The 13,811-nt window shown below is 40.4% G+C and overlaps 1 protein-coding gene across 2 annotated transcripts in view; it reads right to left on the bottom strand.

Moving 5' to 3' along the window:
- Positions 1–2,545: 2,545 nt before the first annotated feature.
- Positions 2,546–13,811, bottom strand: part of EFNA5 (ephrin A5) — a 286,969-nt gene continuing 275,703 nt past the window's right edge. The window contains exons 3-5 of one of the 2 annotated variants that reach the window (XM_017527236.2): positions 13,723–13,788; positions 13,248–13,328; positions 2,546–6,898 (exon numbers count right to left, since the gene is read on the bottom strand). In XM_017527236.2, the coding sequence (XP_017382725.1) occupies positions 6,777–6,898; positions 13,248–13,328; positions 13,723–13,788 (269 nt within the window). In that variant the 3' untranslated portion in view covers positions 2,546–6,776. The remainder of the gene's footprint in view (positions 6,899–13,247; positions 13,329–13,722; positions 13,789–13,811) is intronic. The other variant, XM_017527237.2, reaches the window with a different exon arrangement.

The raw sequence follows: 13,811 nt of genomic DNA, 5'->3' as shown, positions 1-13,811 counted from the left end.
TAGACCCTCATATGTATTTAACCACTGAACGACGTATTTAACCAGTGAACGACTTAATATAGCAGAATGCATCAAAATAAAAACTGATGGAAAATATTGGCCTGATTATTTCTAATGATTGTTGGAAATACTTGTTTTCCAAAGGGAATGTGCAAAAATCATAATGCTTTTCATAGCATTTTTTGCCAGTGTTTTCCTGAAGGATAGTTATCAGCAAAATACAAAACTAATAATTGCAAACAATGTCTAAGAAATTGTTTTGCAAACACCTCAAGTAACTGTTAGAATGGTGAATGAGCAATTCATCAGGATTATATTGAACTTTTAAAATGACACCTAGATTATACACATTCCAATAAGGCATTCAAATACATACATGTGTGTTTTAGTCACCACATGCATGGACATCTAGATTCCAACCTTTTTCCTGGGATTCTTTTTATACAACACCTTAGATGACTTCAGCATTCCAAATGCTTTGTTACCAGATTAGCATTTGCAACACTGCTCGTAGTCCCATCTCTGGTCCAGTCGGCTTTCCATTAGAGTGTGTGACAGTTTGCGTGTTTTGTATTTTATCCCATTTCCTTCATCTGTGTGTGCGAGTGTGTGTCCAGCTTTCCCACTCGATGGGGTTCTAGACAACTCACAATTAGGTACAGATACAATCTGCTTCAGGAGCAGCTAACTGGTTATTATATAAAGCAGAATCTGAAAGTGTCTTCTATTTCTCACTTCCCCTACTTCCTTCGGGGAAGAAATGCGTGATTTCTCTGGACCAATACACTCATAATTTGCTTCAGTGACATTTAGATGGTGTTTTGGGTTTTTATATTTTCACAGTAGCCTCTGTGGCTAATATGAAAATTTACACCATGCATTTCTGCACTCTCTTAAAGTACAATGCTTTTAACTCAAATGTTCTATTTTGTAAGAAGTTTCTAACCCCATTTTGACTATTTTTAAACGTAATTTCCTTAAACTCAATTTTACTAATCTTATAATCCCAAACTTTTCCCCATTCATCTATGTGTTTTAAAAAAGTATTTCTCTATTTTTTATGTGTAATATAAATGCTTGAATTTTATTTCTTCTCTATAAATCACTACTATGTCATGCTTACCTGTAATGTCTGCCTTATGGTGTAAGCTTTGGAAGTACGGACTGTAAACATTAATTTTGCACAGCACTGAGCACAATGTCATGATCACTTAAATGCTTTTGATGATGATGGTGAAGATGATAATGATAACATAATGCTGTTCTGGTTTGAAAATGTCATGTAAGTAGTCCAGTACGTATTTTTTAATGTGAGTTGTTTTTCATTCTATAAAGCTGTCATTCTTCATTAACAAAAAAAGGTTACAGTAAGTTATAATTAGTGTTTAGTGCCCTGTCAAATAATTAAGTATAATAAAAAGCTTTCAATGAGTTTAATGTTAACATGGGGTAATTAAAGCCACGTCTTGAAATGCATTAGGTGTCTATTATGTCAGATATTTGATGCTTTTTTCTTCTACAGGTGAAATTGTCAAATTGTGCTTATAGCAATGTCATCATCAAAGACAAAAACACACTCACATCGCATAGATGTAAAATGGACTTTGCAGTGCCCCAAAATGGTAGAATTTAGAAAACTGAAGAAATCTCTTACACAGCCCTGTTATTGACAGATAAGGAAACTGAGTCCCAAAGATATCGTGTGACTTGCCTCAGGTAACACAGTTGTAAGTTAATTCTTCCTTGATAGTGAGAATTGAGGCATTAGGCAGTGGAAGCGATTATTATTATTACTTTTTTTTTTAAATGGGGTTTCACCATGATGGCCAGGCTGGTCTTGAACTCTTGACCTCAGGTGATCCACCCACCTCGGCCTCCCAAAGTGCTAGGATTACAGGGGTGATCCTGGCCAGAAGCGATTATTATCATTTTTACTGTTATTATTTCTTTTCTTCTTCCAGTATATTTGCTGGGAAAATGCTTATTTGGGCTTTTTCTTGATGGGGTGAAAAACTATGTGCAAAGAAAAAGAATATAATTTGTATTTAGCTCCTGTTGTATTTAACAGTCGTTTTAGGATGCAGGGCTTGTCATAGAGCCTATTTTAAGGCTCAGATACAGAGACTAGGCTGAAATCTCACTATTCTCTCATCAGAATAACTGGAATGCGCCCAGATACTTGGCCATTTCTAACTCTGCATTCTTTGAGCTTCCCAGGCCTTCTCTTGTGCATGCTGTATTATCTTTTCTGTCCACAAAGATTTTGAAAAATCAGCAGAGTACAAGTAGCCCCTGAAATAAAGGCGTCATTCAAGGAACAAAGAAGTAGAAGGAGGGATCCAATTAAAATGATGAAAATCTTTAATTTTTATTTAGGTATAATTGTACGGACACGTGTATATACAAATACAGATCGTATGGGTTTGTTTGTGTGTGGGTTTTTTTTTTTTTTTTTACATTTTTTTTTTAAAGGTCCTGAGTATATATAGAGTCCTGCATTTTTTTCACCTGCTAACCACAAATCACTTGCTATCAGTTCTTCCTCTGGGTTTTTTTTTTTTTTTTTTACATTTTCTTTTACGTTTATATAATGTCAGCATTTCAAAACAGCACTCGATGAGGAAGTGCAAAGGAACTGCAAAGCAGGGCAGTACCAGCACAGGACCACACGGAGCTGGACTTCACACCCAGACGCACACACAATGAGTGGCTTCAATGGGGTGTCAAGAGTAAGCATGGAAAGCGGATTTTGACTCATGGGTAACCTCCGACATGCCAGCATCTATTAAACTGTACAGACAATGGGAGCAAGCCCATTGTAGGGAGATTTGTCTCACATCCTAGCAGCCCTGGGGCCAATGCATGGGAAAAACTCAGTGATGCCAAACCAGAGACAGACCTGCCCATTCACGGCTCTGAGAAGAAATAAAACGTGTAGGAAGCGGGGAGACAAAAAAATAAACATACAAAGTAAAGGGGGGCGGTGCAGGCAAACGGGGGGGGGGGGGGGGTTGGTGGAGGTGGTTTTCAAAAGAAAAGTCAGTGACCACAACTCTGAGAGCAATGAATGGAAAGGAGGAGTTGAAAACTGTTTTTCTAATTATTTGAAACTAATACAAATGGCTGCTGCCGTTGCTAAGGCACCGGAGAAAAACAGAGTCCCTGAAAATCCACAGGTACTGTGTGACTCTTCCTTTCACAACGACACAGAGAGGGAAACAGCCCCATTTAACCTTCCTACACTGACTGGTTTGCAACCATTTCCATGAGTGAGCTGCACATGATATTGATAACGACTCTTCCTGGGAAAAAATAAAACAGTCCATGAAAACAATCACAAACAGAAAACCAAACCAAACCAAAGTACAGAACTGTTATTGAATTCCCTATCCTTTTCAAACCAACATGCTGGTAGGGAAGGGAGGGTGGATCACAGGGCTCCAGCATCAGACCTTGAAAACACTGAGGACAAAACAGTGATCAAAAAAGTCATGTTGTTCCAGGTCCCAAGATGATGGAGTTATAAGATTGGGTGTGCAATGACCACACATGAATCCTGTATGGAGCAGTGTCTCGGCCACTTGTGACTTTTTTTCAGCCACGGTACACATTGGGTGTTTTAAAGCCTCAATGCATGTTTTGTATCCTGAAAGTCTATTGTTCTCACTTACAAAAGACATAAAAATCAAATTAATACTTTATTATCAAACACTATATACAACAGAGGTTGCTAATAATACAGAATTTAAAGAACGCAGTTTTTTTTTTTTTTAATGTTTTACTTTTCTTTCCTCTGCCACCCAAGAAAGTACAGTACAAAACAATAGTCTAAACTAACACGAACTGTTACCTGGTCTATTAAAGGATACACGGTATCCACTAAACAGACAGATCCTTATTTCCCTGCTTCATGTTGCAAAGCCCTTGGCAACCAGGGGCAAAGGTCACTGGGGTTTGACTAACTGGGGCCAAGTGGCAGCTATGACTGCTTTCCAGACTTTTGAGTTGTTTTGAAATTAAAAGCTGCTACAAAGTTGCATCAACATCCTCCTAAGCCCCCAGAGGATTGTAACAACACCACAAAAGGCCACCAACACTTTTTAAACAAAATGAAAACTGTCTGACACCAATCATCTTGAAAACTCCATGGCAAGTGCATTAGCTATGATTACATCACTTATAGGTAGAGAAGCATACTGTCTACTGGTGTGGATAGTCTTGCTATTTTTGTTATACTTAATTTGCAGTGGTAGAGTGGTGAAGTAAAGGGGTCTAATTTCACTGTGAAAAAATGAAAGACAATGGCAGAGAGGGCCATGAGTAATTATTTCACCATTTGTTAGAGACGCATGCTAGGAAAACCACAGAAGTCACCATTTCTAAAATGAAATTAGCACTGCTAACATAGTTGACTAGCTGGAATCATTGATTTCCTTGTGGGTATAGAACATGCAGTATTATTTTGGTCCTATTGATCCATTTTGGAAGGTATCTTTCTCCCCCTTACCCAAATCTCACTGGACCGACAAGCTTGTAACTATTCATTTTTTTAAAAAAGTATTTCTGGATATTACTGAGAGTATTGAGTATATAAATAGTTAAAGGAAAAAGGAATTGAATGCTGCGAAGTTTTGTTTCCGTGAAATGGTGGCTGCCTTCTGTGATAAGACTCTGCCACCCCAGAGGAGTTCCTGATGTCAGGGGGGAATAGGATTGATTGTATCTGCAAGGCTGGCAAACCCACGCACATGGTTCCATGTGAGAACAGATTCAGCAGCGACATCCACTCCAAATGGATCAGGTAAGCCCAGATTACATTTCAACATGTGTACAACTCTCCAGGGTGCAATACGTTTACAGCTGCCTTTCATTCACATATTTTTCTAATTCAGAACTACTTAACAATTCTAAGCAAATTCCCATTCATGAAGTCTGTCCATAATGCGACCCTCTCTGTTTTTTACATATACATCTTAAAAAACTAATATATAAAAAAATCCTTATTTTGCTGGAACGCTTTCAATTTTTCACATTTTACATTATTGTCACATTTATTTATTATTTTGAAAGGCATGGTTTCTGTTGACATGTCGTGCAATAGCAAAAAAGAAAAAAAAAGGCTAGATTGTTTTTCCATTGGTCTAACACTTTTCCCTGTCTAGGCTTTGGATTTTTAAGTTCATGACGGACCCACCACCAGTAGAAACCCCAAGGCTTGTATTTCCTGGTAATCGACTGGAAACGTCCCCTGTTGGCCATGCTAAGATTCCTTGAACAGGGTCATCCTGCATTTATTCTCCTTCTGCCCCACCCCCACAATGAAACAAGATAGCCCCCCATATTTCTAAATGTATCAAGGGATACCACTTTTTCTCACAAGTTTAAATAGGACAAGCATATATACTCACTCTCAGCATAAAGTATATCTAAATAATGTATTTTCTATTCTAGTGGATTTTTAAAAAAATATTTTGTTAAAGTCTTTGGGACTCCATCTTGTTTATCTCCCACAGATAAACACATGTTCCCCCTACGCTTTAGGCTGTGTCAGAAAGGGAAAGAATATAAAATCAACACTTGAATTTTTTTTACTCCAAACTTTGGAATTTTATTTCCAAATTTCCCTTTAGCCCTCCCAAGTAGTGCTGACTGACTCTCCTGGTGACAGGGGTTTGTGTCCCAGCCCCTGCAGTCATGGAGTGTGGAGCAAAACATGGGTACTAGGGTGGGAGGCGGGGAAAGGCCACAGCACACTGGCGCTCCAGCAAAGCCAAATCACGTCTCCTCTGGCCACTGCTGTCCTCTCCTTGGTACACATCATCCCCCAGAGGAGCATCCAAAGCTATTCCACTATGCACTCATCAACCCTGGCTTGTCAGCCTTGGGGAAGGTCACTTTATTCATAAAAATGCCTCTTTGAGTTTCTAAAAAAAAAAAAAAAGTTGTAGCACCATGGTGATCTGTATTTAAAAAAAAAAAATATCTGGTGTGCACTGCCCAGTCACCAAAAAAATTAGAGGCACTCACACATACACACCCCCAGCAAACCTGTAGTTTTCTGTTTTCACACCTGCTCTGTATTAGCATTTCACACCCAACCTGCCTCCTAGAAAAAAAAAGGCTTCTTTTAGAGAGCACAAGTTTTGCTGTCAAGAATGCTTTAAGACAGTCATATTAAAAAAAACCCAGTGTCTCAACCTTTTAGAAGCCTGTTCATTTATACACTCCTATAGGAAATGGTGTAATATTGTATCTATTCTTAATACCTCCCCTCTGGACCTGACATGGTGACATGATGCCCTGCGAGATCATCTTACAGTTCTGAATGAGAAGGCATAAATATTGTATAGGAGAGCGAAACCCTCCCGGGCCTAGCCAGCGCTGGCTCATCTGCCACTATTCTTCCTTGTCCATAGACCGCTGACACAGTGCGCTAACGGAAGTGAGCTCTTAGAGGAGAATGCACAGGAGCTGACGAACCACTGGTGTCACTACGACAATTTGGCATTTTCATCTGGAGTCCATTTAATTTGGGAGGGGTGGGAGAAGTCAAGGGCCAGGGCTTGGGGTGGGGTGGGTGAGGGAGGCAGGAACGAGTTGAGATCCCCAGCCCCAAGTTTTTGCTTAGAATTCAGGCTGAAAGAAAAAAAAAAACCAAAAATCTGACATCTGCCAAAACCCAATAACAAGTCCCTTCTTAGGATGAGCAGTTAGGTGGATCTCTGGTGTTCCAAGACCCTGATGTTTTCTGTGACAAGTGACGGGAGGAGACTGTGCTATAATGTCAAAAGCATCGCCAGGAGGAACAGTAGGATTGCCAAAAGGCGGCTGGGTATCCTTGGTGTTTGTGCCGCGTTCTCGCCGCGGGATGGCTCGGCTGACTCATGTACGGTGTCATCTGTTCAAATAGAAAGCACACATTCCAATGAGATTTCACATCCTTAATAACTCTCTTGCAGCAGCCTGCTGTTAACAGACCTCGCCACCCTCTGCAAAGTAGGGTAATGAACCTTGTGCCACCATTGACTTTCATGTCTGCATAATCACTCATTATTTACAGCAAACAAAGAAGAGGCAGAGAAAATTGGGCTTTCTCAGCAATATTAATACTTTCCTTAAAAATTATGGGGAAAAATTATGCATACACTGTAACCTTTGGCACGTGAGCTGCTTTGGTTAGCCAGTAGTCAGACACGCCCTGCACAAATTTCAGATATCTGAATGCACCTTTGAAACCTAAGATGACACAGGCAGGCAAGCAACCTGGTGGGGGAAGGGGAAAGGGGCAGTTATGTTGGCACAGTAGTGGTTAACCAGAATGCGATGCCCATTTCCCTTCTCTTAGCTGCTTCATAGGATTAGTGTTGAATGCCTGGTTGTTGGATGCCTAGACGAATTTTCAAACATGAAAAACGAAATGCCAAAACAACAGCGTTCTGGATACACTATACATCATGCCCCGTAAACTTCAATAAACCTATGCCCACTAGTATGCCTACAATTAGGTGTCAATTATGGCGCTATTTCTATTACAAACCCTGTATTTCTAAGATTAAATTACTTGAACTTGACTATTTTTATTTTTATCGGGCTGAAACTTGGCACATAAATTATCAGCGTGGATGCAAATTTTCCTCTAAATAAAATGGATTAAGTGAGTTAAGCTTCTTTTATTTAGCTATAAAGTGTTCTATGAGGCTGCCTCTGACTTTGGATAGCCTTCCTGATCTGCATGATTAACAGGCTTAACTTCGAAATGAGAACTCTGCAGCAATTAGTACCAAAGAGAGGCTGGAGGCTTGCCTAGGAGCCACGCTCTACTCCGCAGCTGCCTGTCTTCTTCTTTCCACCTGGCCTAACTCATGCTTTTATTTTTTAAATTAAATTTAATTAATTAACTTCTTTTTAGAGCTAAGGTCTTGCTATGTTGCTCAGGCTGGAGGGCAGTGGCCCAATCATAGCTCACTGTAGCCGTGATCTATTGGGCTCAAGCAATCCTCCTGCCGAAACCTCCCGAGAAGCTGGGACTGCAGGTGTGCACCACCATGTCTGCCTCATTTTAAAATTTTTTTATAGAGAGGGTCTTGCTTTGCTTCTCAGGCTGGTCTCAAACTCTTAGCCTCAACCAACCTCCTCCCTTGGTCTCCCAAAGAGTTGGGATTATAGACATGCGCCACCATACCTGGCCACTCGTGCTTTTAGACTAGGGATCTCTGAATAACACATTTTGGGTGCCAATAGTGAGCCCTTTTGCAGATTTTATCTCAGCATCAGGGAAGCTTCCAGTAGGTGTTCAGCAGTTGCCATCTGGGAATTGCTCAAGGGTCAGAGAGAATGGTAACAAGGCTCTAGTGGTTGTTGTCAATTACACTGACCTCAAAGGATAATCCCTAAATACCCCCGGATGACCATCTCAAACCCCTTAATGAGTTAACTAACCATTATTTTAAACTCATTTATATTTTCCTGCCACACATGTCACAATAAGGGTGTTTTTACTTCACCGAGTAGAATCACATTCCCTAATATTTGCCCTGAAGTAACCACTTTTGAGGCTTACAGGCTGACCCCTGCTTCAGATATGCTCACTTGGGAACTTTCTGTACATACATCCATTCCCAAAGAGATAAGCCTTCTCAGTGTTGAGTCTTCTGCCCTGGAGTGCTCTTATTATTTTAGCCTGCCCTCCAATAAAAGCTGCTGCATCCTCTTGTCAAATCTGCTCCTTTCCTGAACCTTAGCGAACCTGCTGTGAGTGGTTTTAGCTTAGGAGACTAGAAAAGGTTAGGAAGAAAGATGGTAAGACAAATGGGTGCAGAAAAAAAATACATATAAAGTCCTGTACAATGTGGCCAAATACCTTCAGACCCTCTTCTATTCTCTGCTTTTTCAGCCCTGTAAGTGTATTAATTAAATCTGTAGTTAACAGGAAGTAGAAGTAAAGGCCTTTAATAGCCCTGAAATTAAAATCCAAATCACTTTCTTAAGAGCACCAATATGTTGTCAATCAAAACAATGGAGCATTTTAGGCTTAATTGTAAAATAACCATAAACCCAGAGGATTCCAGAGTTCATTTCACAATATCACATATTTAAATACCTGAAATTGCATCAGCTGTTGTATTCCTCTCCATCTTACTTTTACTAGAATATTGCCCAATCCTTCTCCTTGTATAATTTGGAAGTGTACTGTTAAAAGTACCCAGTTAGCACTTAGATCCTCTGTGTGAAGCCCTTCATCACCACCTCAGTCCCTTCTAGGTGCTCTGTGAGGGCTATCCATTATTCCAGGTCCACTCAGCACAAGACACAGGGAATAGATCTTACAGGATAACGGAGAGGAAGGCTTTTGTTTTTCATCTAAGTGAAATATGAGGCTAAGTGTGCCTTTCAGTCCCTTAATCATACATAATCTTTGGAATTAACCTTTTATAAGCACTCAACAAATATACATCTTCCTGCCCCCCAAAAGGATGCCATTAGGGCATCATGATTCTTCCTTTTTCCCTGCAACATGCTGTTCCTCGTTCAGGATTCCACAAAGCTTCCTTTGATTAGAACAGGGCCTCAATGTTGGGAGATTCTACAGCCCCCAAAAGTGAAATGAGAAACTGGCTGTCATTTGGGTAAATCTGAGCAATTTCAGAATTCAAAGGAGGAATTCACAGGCAAAATCTATCCCAATGGAAACTACACCTAAATATGAGAGAATTTCTAACACTTGTAACATGGGGTTGGAAGAAGAAAATGTTCCTCTTCAGAAGCCAAATCAAGTCTTGCCTCCTGGCTACAGGATTCCACAACATGGGGGTTTCAATGGTTAACGGAGAGAACACTAGCGATATTTTGGAGCATGTTATGTGGCATATGTCTGCCCTGAGATCATCCTGCATCCCTGATGATAGGAAACTGGCAGGCAGAGTGTGCAAGCAAACAAAAAAGACAAATACATTCCAAAGACAGGTGAATTAGTACACATTGCTGAGATCATGCAATGGAATCCTTTCAGACCTGCTGGGTTCATAAAGACTGGGTCTACACCCAGAGCTGGGTAAAGGTGAATATGCTTTCACTTAGCGGTTCAACACAGTGGTGAAGAACTGTAAAGCTAACTGGACTTTTCTTTCCTTCTTTCCTTCCTTCCCTTCCTTCCTTCCTTCCTTCCTTCCTTCCTTCCTTCCTTCCTTCCTTCCTTCCTTCCTTCCTTCCTCCCTCCCTCCCTCCCTCCCTCCCTCCCTTCCTTTCCTTCCTTCCTCTCTCTCCTCTCTCTCTCTCTCTCTCTCTCTCTCTCTCTCTCTCTGTCTCTCACTTCTCAGGGAGTCTTTCTGTGTCATCCAGGATGGAGTACAGTGACCCGATCATAGCTCACTGTAGCCTCGAACTCCTGGGCTTAAACAATCCTCCCACCTCACTACCCCAAGTAGCTGAGACTACAGGCACACACACCACTTTTTCTTTTTAATAGAGACAAGGTCTCACAGCGTTGTCGAGGTTGGTCTCAAAGTCTTAGCTTCAAGCAATCCACCCATCTCTGACTCTCAAATTGCTGGGATTACAGGTGTGAGATGCAGTGCCTCCCACCTATAATCCCAGATTTTCTTTAGTTTGGAAATTGAAATATTTCAGAATATGGCAAAACAAATTTCTTACTGTTTTCTTATTGCCAGGAATTGTGGATCAACCTTGCCTCGCTTTGTTAGTGAGGATGCTCACCAGCAAGCCCTTAAAATATAGCTCTGACTGACTCAAAGAGCTTTTCCTGCATGTATACCTATGTCCCACTCCCCAGCGCACGTGTGCACGCACTTAACTACATTCTGCTAAACTTCTGCAAAGTTCCAGCAGTTATGTCTATCAATTTTGGGCTATTATGCATTTTAAACGCTCAGTGAAAAAAACCTTGTTTCCCCAATACAGTGACATATGTTCATGTATGAAAGCATCTTAATATCTTGCATTGTATGGTTAGTGGAATTCAAAGGTGATTTTCCTAATGGCAGAATAGTCCTCCATGTGCCTCTTCATTGCCAGAGAAAAATATGCAATCTGTTAGGTGTCTAAGCAGCCTCCCATGCTGTAGACAGGCTGTGGAGATTACCTGGAAAAAAAGCCATGGGAAAGATATACCTATATTCTGCACAACGTGTATCAAGAGATCATAATCCTGGGTAATTTTTGTTTAGAACATGCTGGTCATCCTTCTTGTGGCTTATTAACAAAGCCAAGAGACCTAAGTTCTCTTTATGAAAATACCTCTATCAGTGGTGAGAGACTACTACTTTGATACTAATATTGGAACAGGAGTCAGGAGATCTGAGTACTGTATTAAACCTGGATCTATCTAACCAGCAGTGTGGCATGGGCAAGTCTCCTCGGCCACAGAAGGAAGAGTGTAGACTTGGGGATCTTTCAGGGAGATACCGACCAACTTGCAGATCCTGTGATGGCCCACGTTCTCAAGCTTGTGAAGACTCTGGTACCTTAAAAAGCCAAAGTCATGGCTCCAGATTTCCAGGACACAATTAAAACGTCTTCCTGTCAGCATTCATTCCTTAAAACTTTCTAAAGCAGCTAACTGATCCCTGGGGAGCCTCTAAGACCTCAGAGAGCTCATTGTACACACCTCTCATTTGCGCTCTGGGTGAGATGCCTGCCTTAGAAAAACAAGAATGCTTCGGGGGAAAAAACCCTAAGTCTTTCTGTCAGTTATAACAGGAAAGCTATTGTATGTCCTGAGGCACAGCATTTACTCAGGGTAAGGTTCCCTAAGGCTCACTGACTGTGCAGTCTTGGTAATATTATTGGAAAAAGTGGGCCTCACTACCTGTTACTTTCCAGGACCATAAGGAAGAGAAATTCTACTACTACTAAAAAAAAAAAAAAAAATCTCCATTTACATAAAGGGGCTCAAATCTCTCTGTGAAGAGGAAATAATTTTATTTCCCTTAAGCGTTGAGATGGTCAAGAGGGATGTGTAAGGAAACCAGTGAAGATCTGGAGTGGGTGGGGGAGAAGAGGATGCCACAGAGGAAGGGGAACACAGGGCCTCCAGGCACACTCCTCCATAAGCAGTTAGCGGAGGGCAATCACTCCTCCCAGTTAATCTGGTTGCATTAAGTGGCCAGACTGAATTGATAACCAAATAGATAGATAGTTCACAGGGTTTTTTTGTTGTTTTTGAGACGGAATCTCACTCTGTCACCCAGGCTGGAGTGCAGTGGCACAATCTTGGCTCTGCACTATCCCCGCCTCCCAGGTTCAAGCAATTGCCCTGCCTCAGCCTCCTAAGTAGCTGGGACTACAGGTGTGTGCCACCACACCCGGATAAGTTTTTGTATTCTTAGTAGAGACAGAGTTTCACTGTGTTAGCCAGGATGGTCTCAATCTCCACCTGCCTCGGCCTCCCAAAGTGCTGGGATTACAGCTGTGAGCCGCCATGCCCGGCCCTTCAGGTTTTTATTATCCATAGTATATGACAGACTAAATGTCTCAATGAGTGCTTTTGTGGGTTTCATTTTTTTTTAGTTGTGGGAAACGTTGGGAGTGTGGAAGTCAATAGTAGAAATATTTTATTTATCCTTCAAACTTATTTTGCCTCAGTAATCAAGGATCACATTTGGCTCGACAGGCTACTGGTACATCTGTGGCAGCAAGAGATTTGTGAGTTTGTGGTGGCAATGTGATTATACTTCTCCAGACCAATGACTATTGACAATAGCAAAAATAATATTGAAATAAAATAAAGTTCCTTGGGTCAGTTCAATGCTGCATGTAAATTTCTAGAGAAAACTAAATATGTTGAATTAGTTTCTATTTTGTGCACTAGTCTTATTACTTTTATCTACAGATTTGGAGATAAAAAAGAAAATTTTATAAACATATACAATAGAAATGTTATCTGTCTTATATGAAAACAGATTCTTTAATATTCACAGTGATTCACCAGCATGCTCTGAGGATATGGTAAAAGGCAGTGAGATTTTAGCATTCTGATGGGGCTTCTATATTAGGATACCGCATTAGCTCAAACCCATTCCAAAAAAGAAAAGTTTTATTTTATCTAACATGCATTACACAAAGATACTGGAGGAATGAGGTAGAATATAAGTCATATTAGCATCACTAGCAATGAGCAAAAGCAGAACAACTATAACATGCAAACATGCAGAGAGGAAGAAAGGAAAAAAATACTGAAGCACCAGAGAAATAGATGCATTTGTTAAAAGAGATTCTCTAAGCATACTAACCTGCTGGTTCTAATGAATTTTCTACTTTGTCGTTAACATCGAAAACACGATCATGAACACCTATAGTTTTCATACAGCTATCTATAACAAAAATAGAGATAACAGCCAAATATGTTAGTGAAGACACCCTTAAACTCCCATTGCTTTCTTTTTTTCTTTCTCTCCTTTTTTTTCTTTTAGTTATGTAAAGATTGTTTTACAATCAATGGCATGTTCCAAATGCCAGTATTGTTCCCATTTGTTCTGCAGGTACAACAGTCTAAGAAACAACAAGTTAGCAACTGCTGTGTACTTAAGTAAAAGCATCATGAAGAATGAGAAAAAATATGATGAAAACTAAAATATGAATGTTGATATACAAAACAGATACCACACAAGATTTAACAGTAAAAAAAGTTTTACCGCTGTGAACCAGACCACACAATAAAGCATGCGCAGTGAAGCCACCCTCTGAAGCTCATTCTAGGGGACTTACTTGTTGGTCTCACAAAGACTTTGAGCTTTAGACAGGACCTTCTTCCATTATCTGGGATTGCAGAGGCTGTGGATAACACAGAGAGAGAG

This window comes from Cebus imitator, unplaced genomic scaffold, assembly GCF_001604975.1.
Source record: "Cebus imitator isolate Cc_AM_T3 unplaced genomic scaffold, Cebus_imitator-1.0 Scaffold46, whole genome shotgun sequence".
NCBI lineage: Eukaryota > Metazoa > Chordata > Mammalia > Primates > Cebidae > Cebus > Cebus imitator.
Note: the sequence above shows the minus strand (reverse complement) of the source record. Positions and strands in the feature narration are given on the sequence as shown.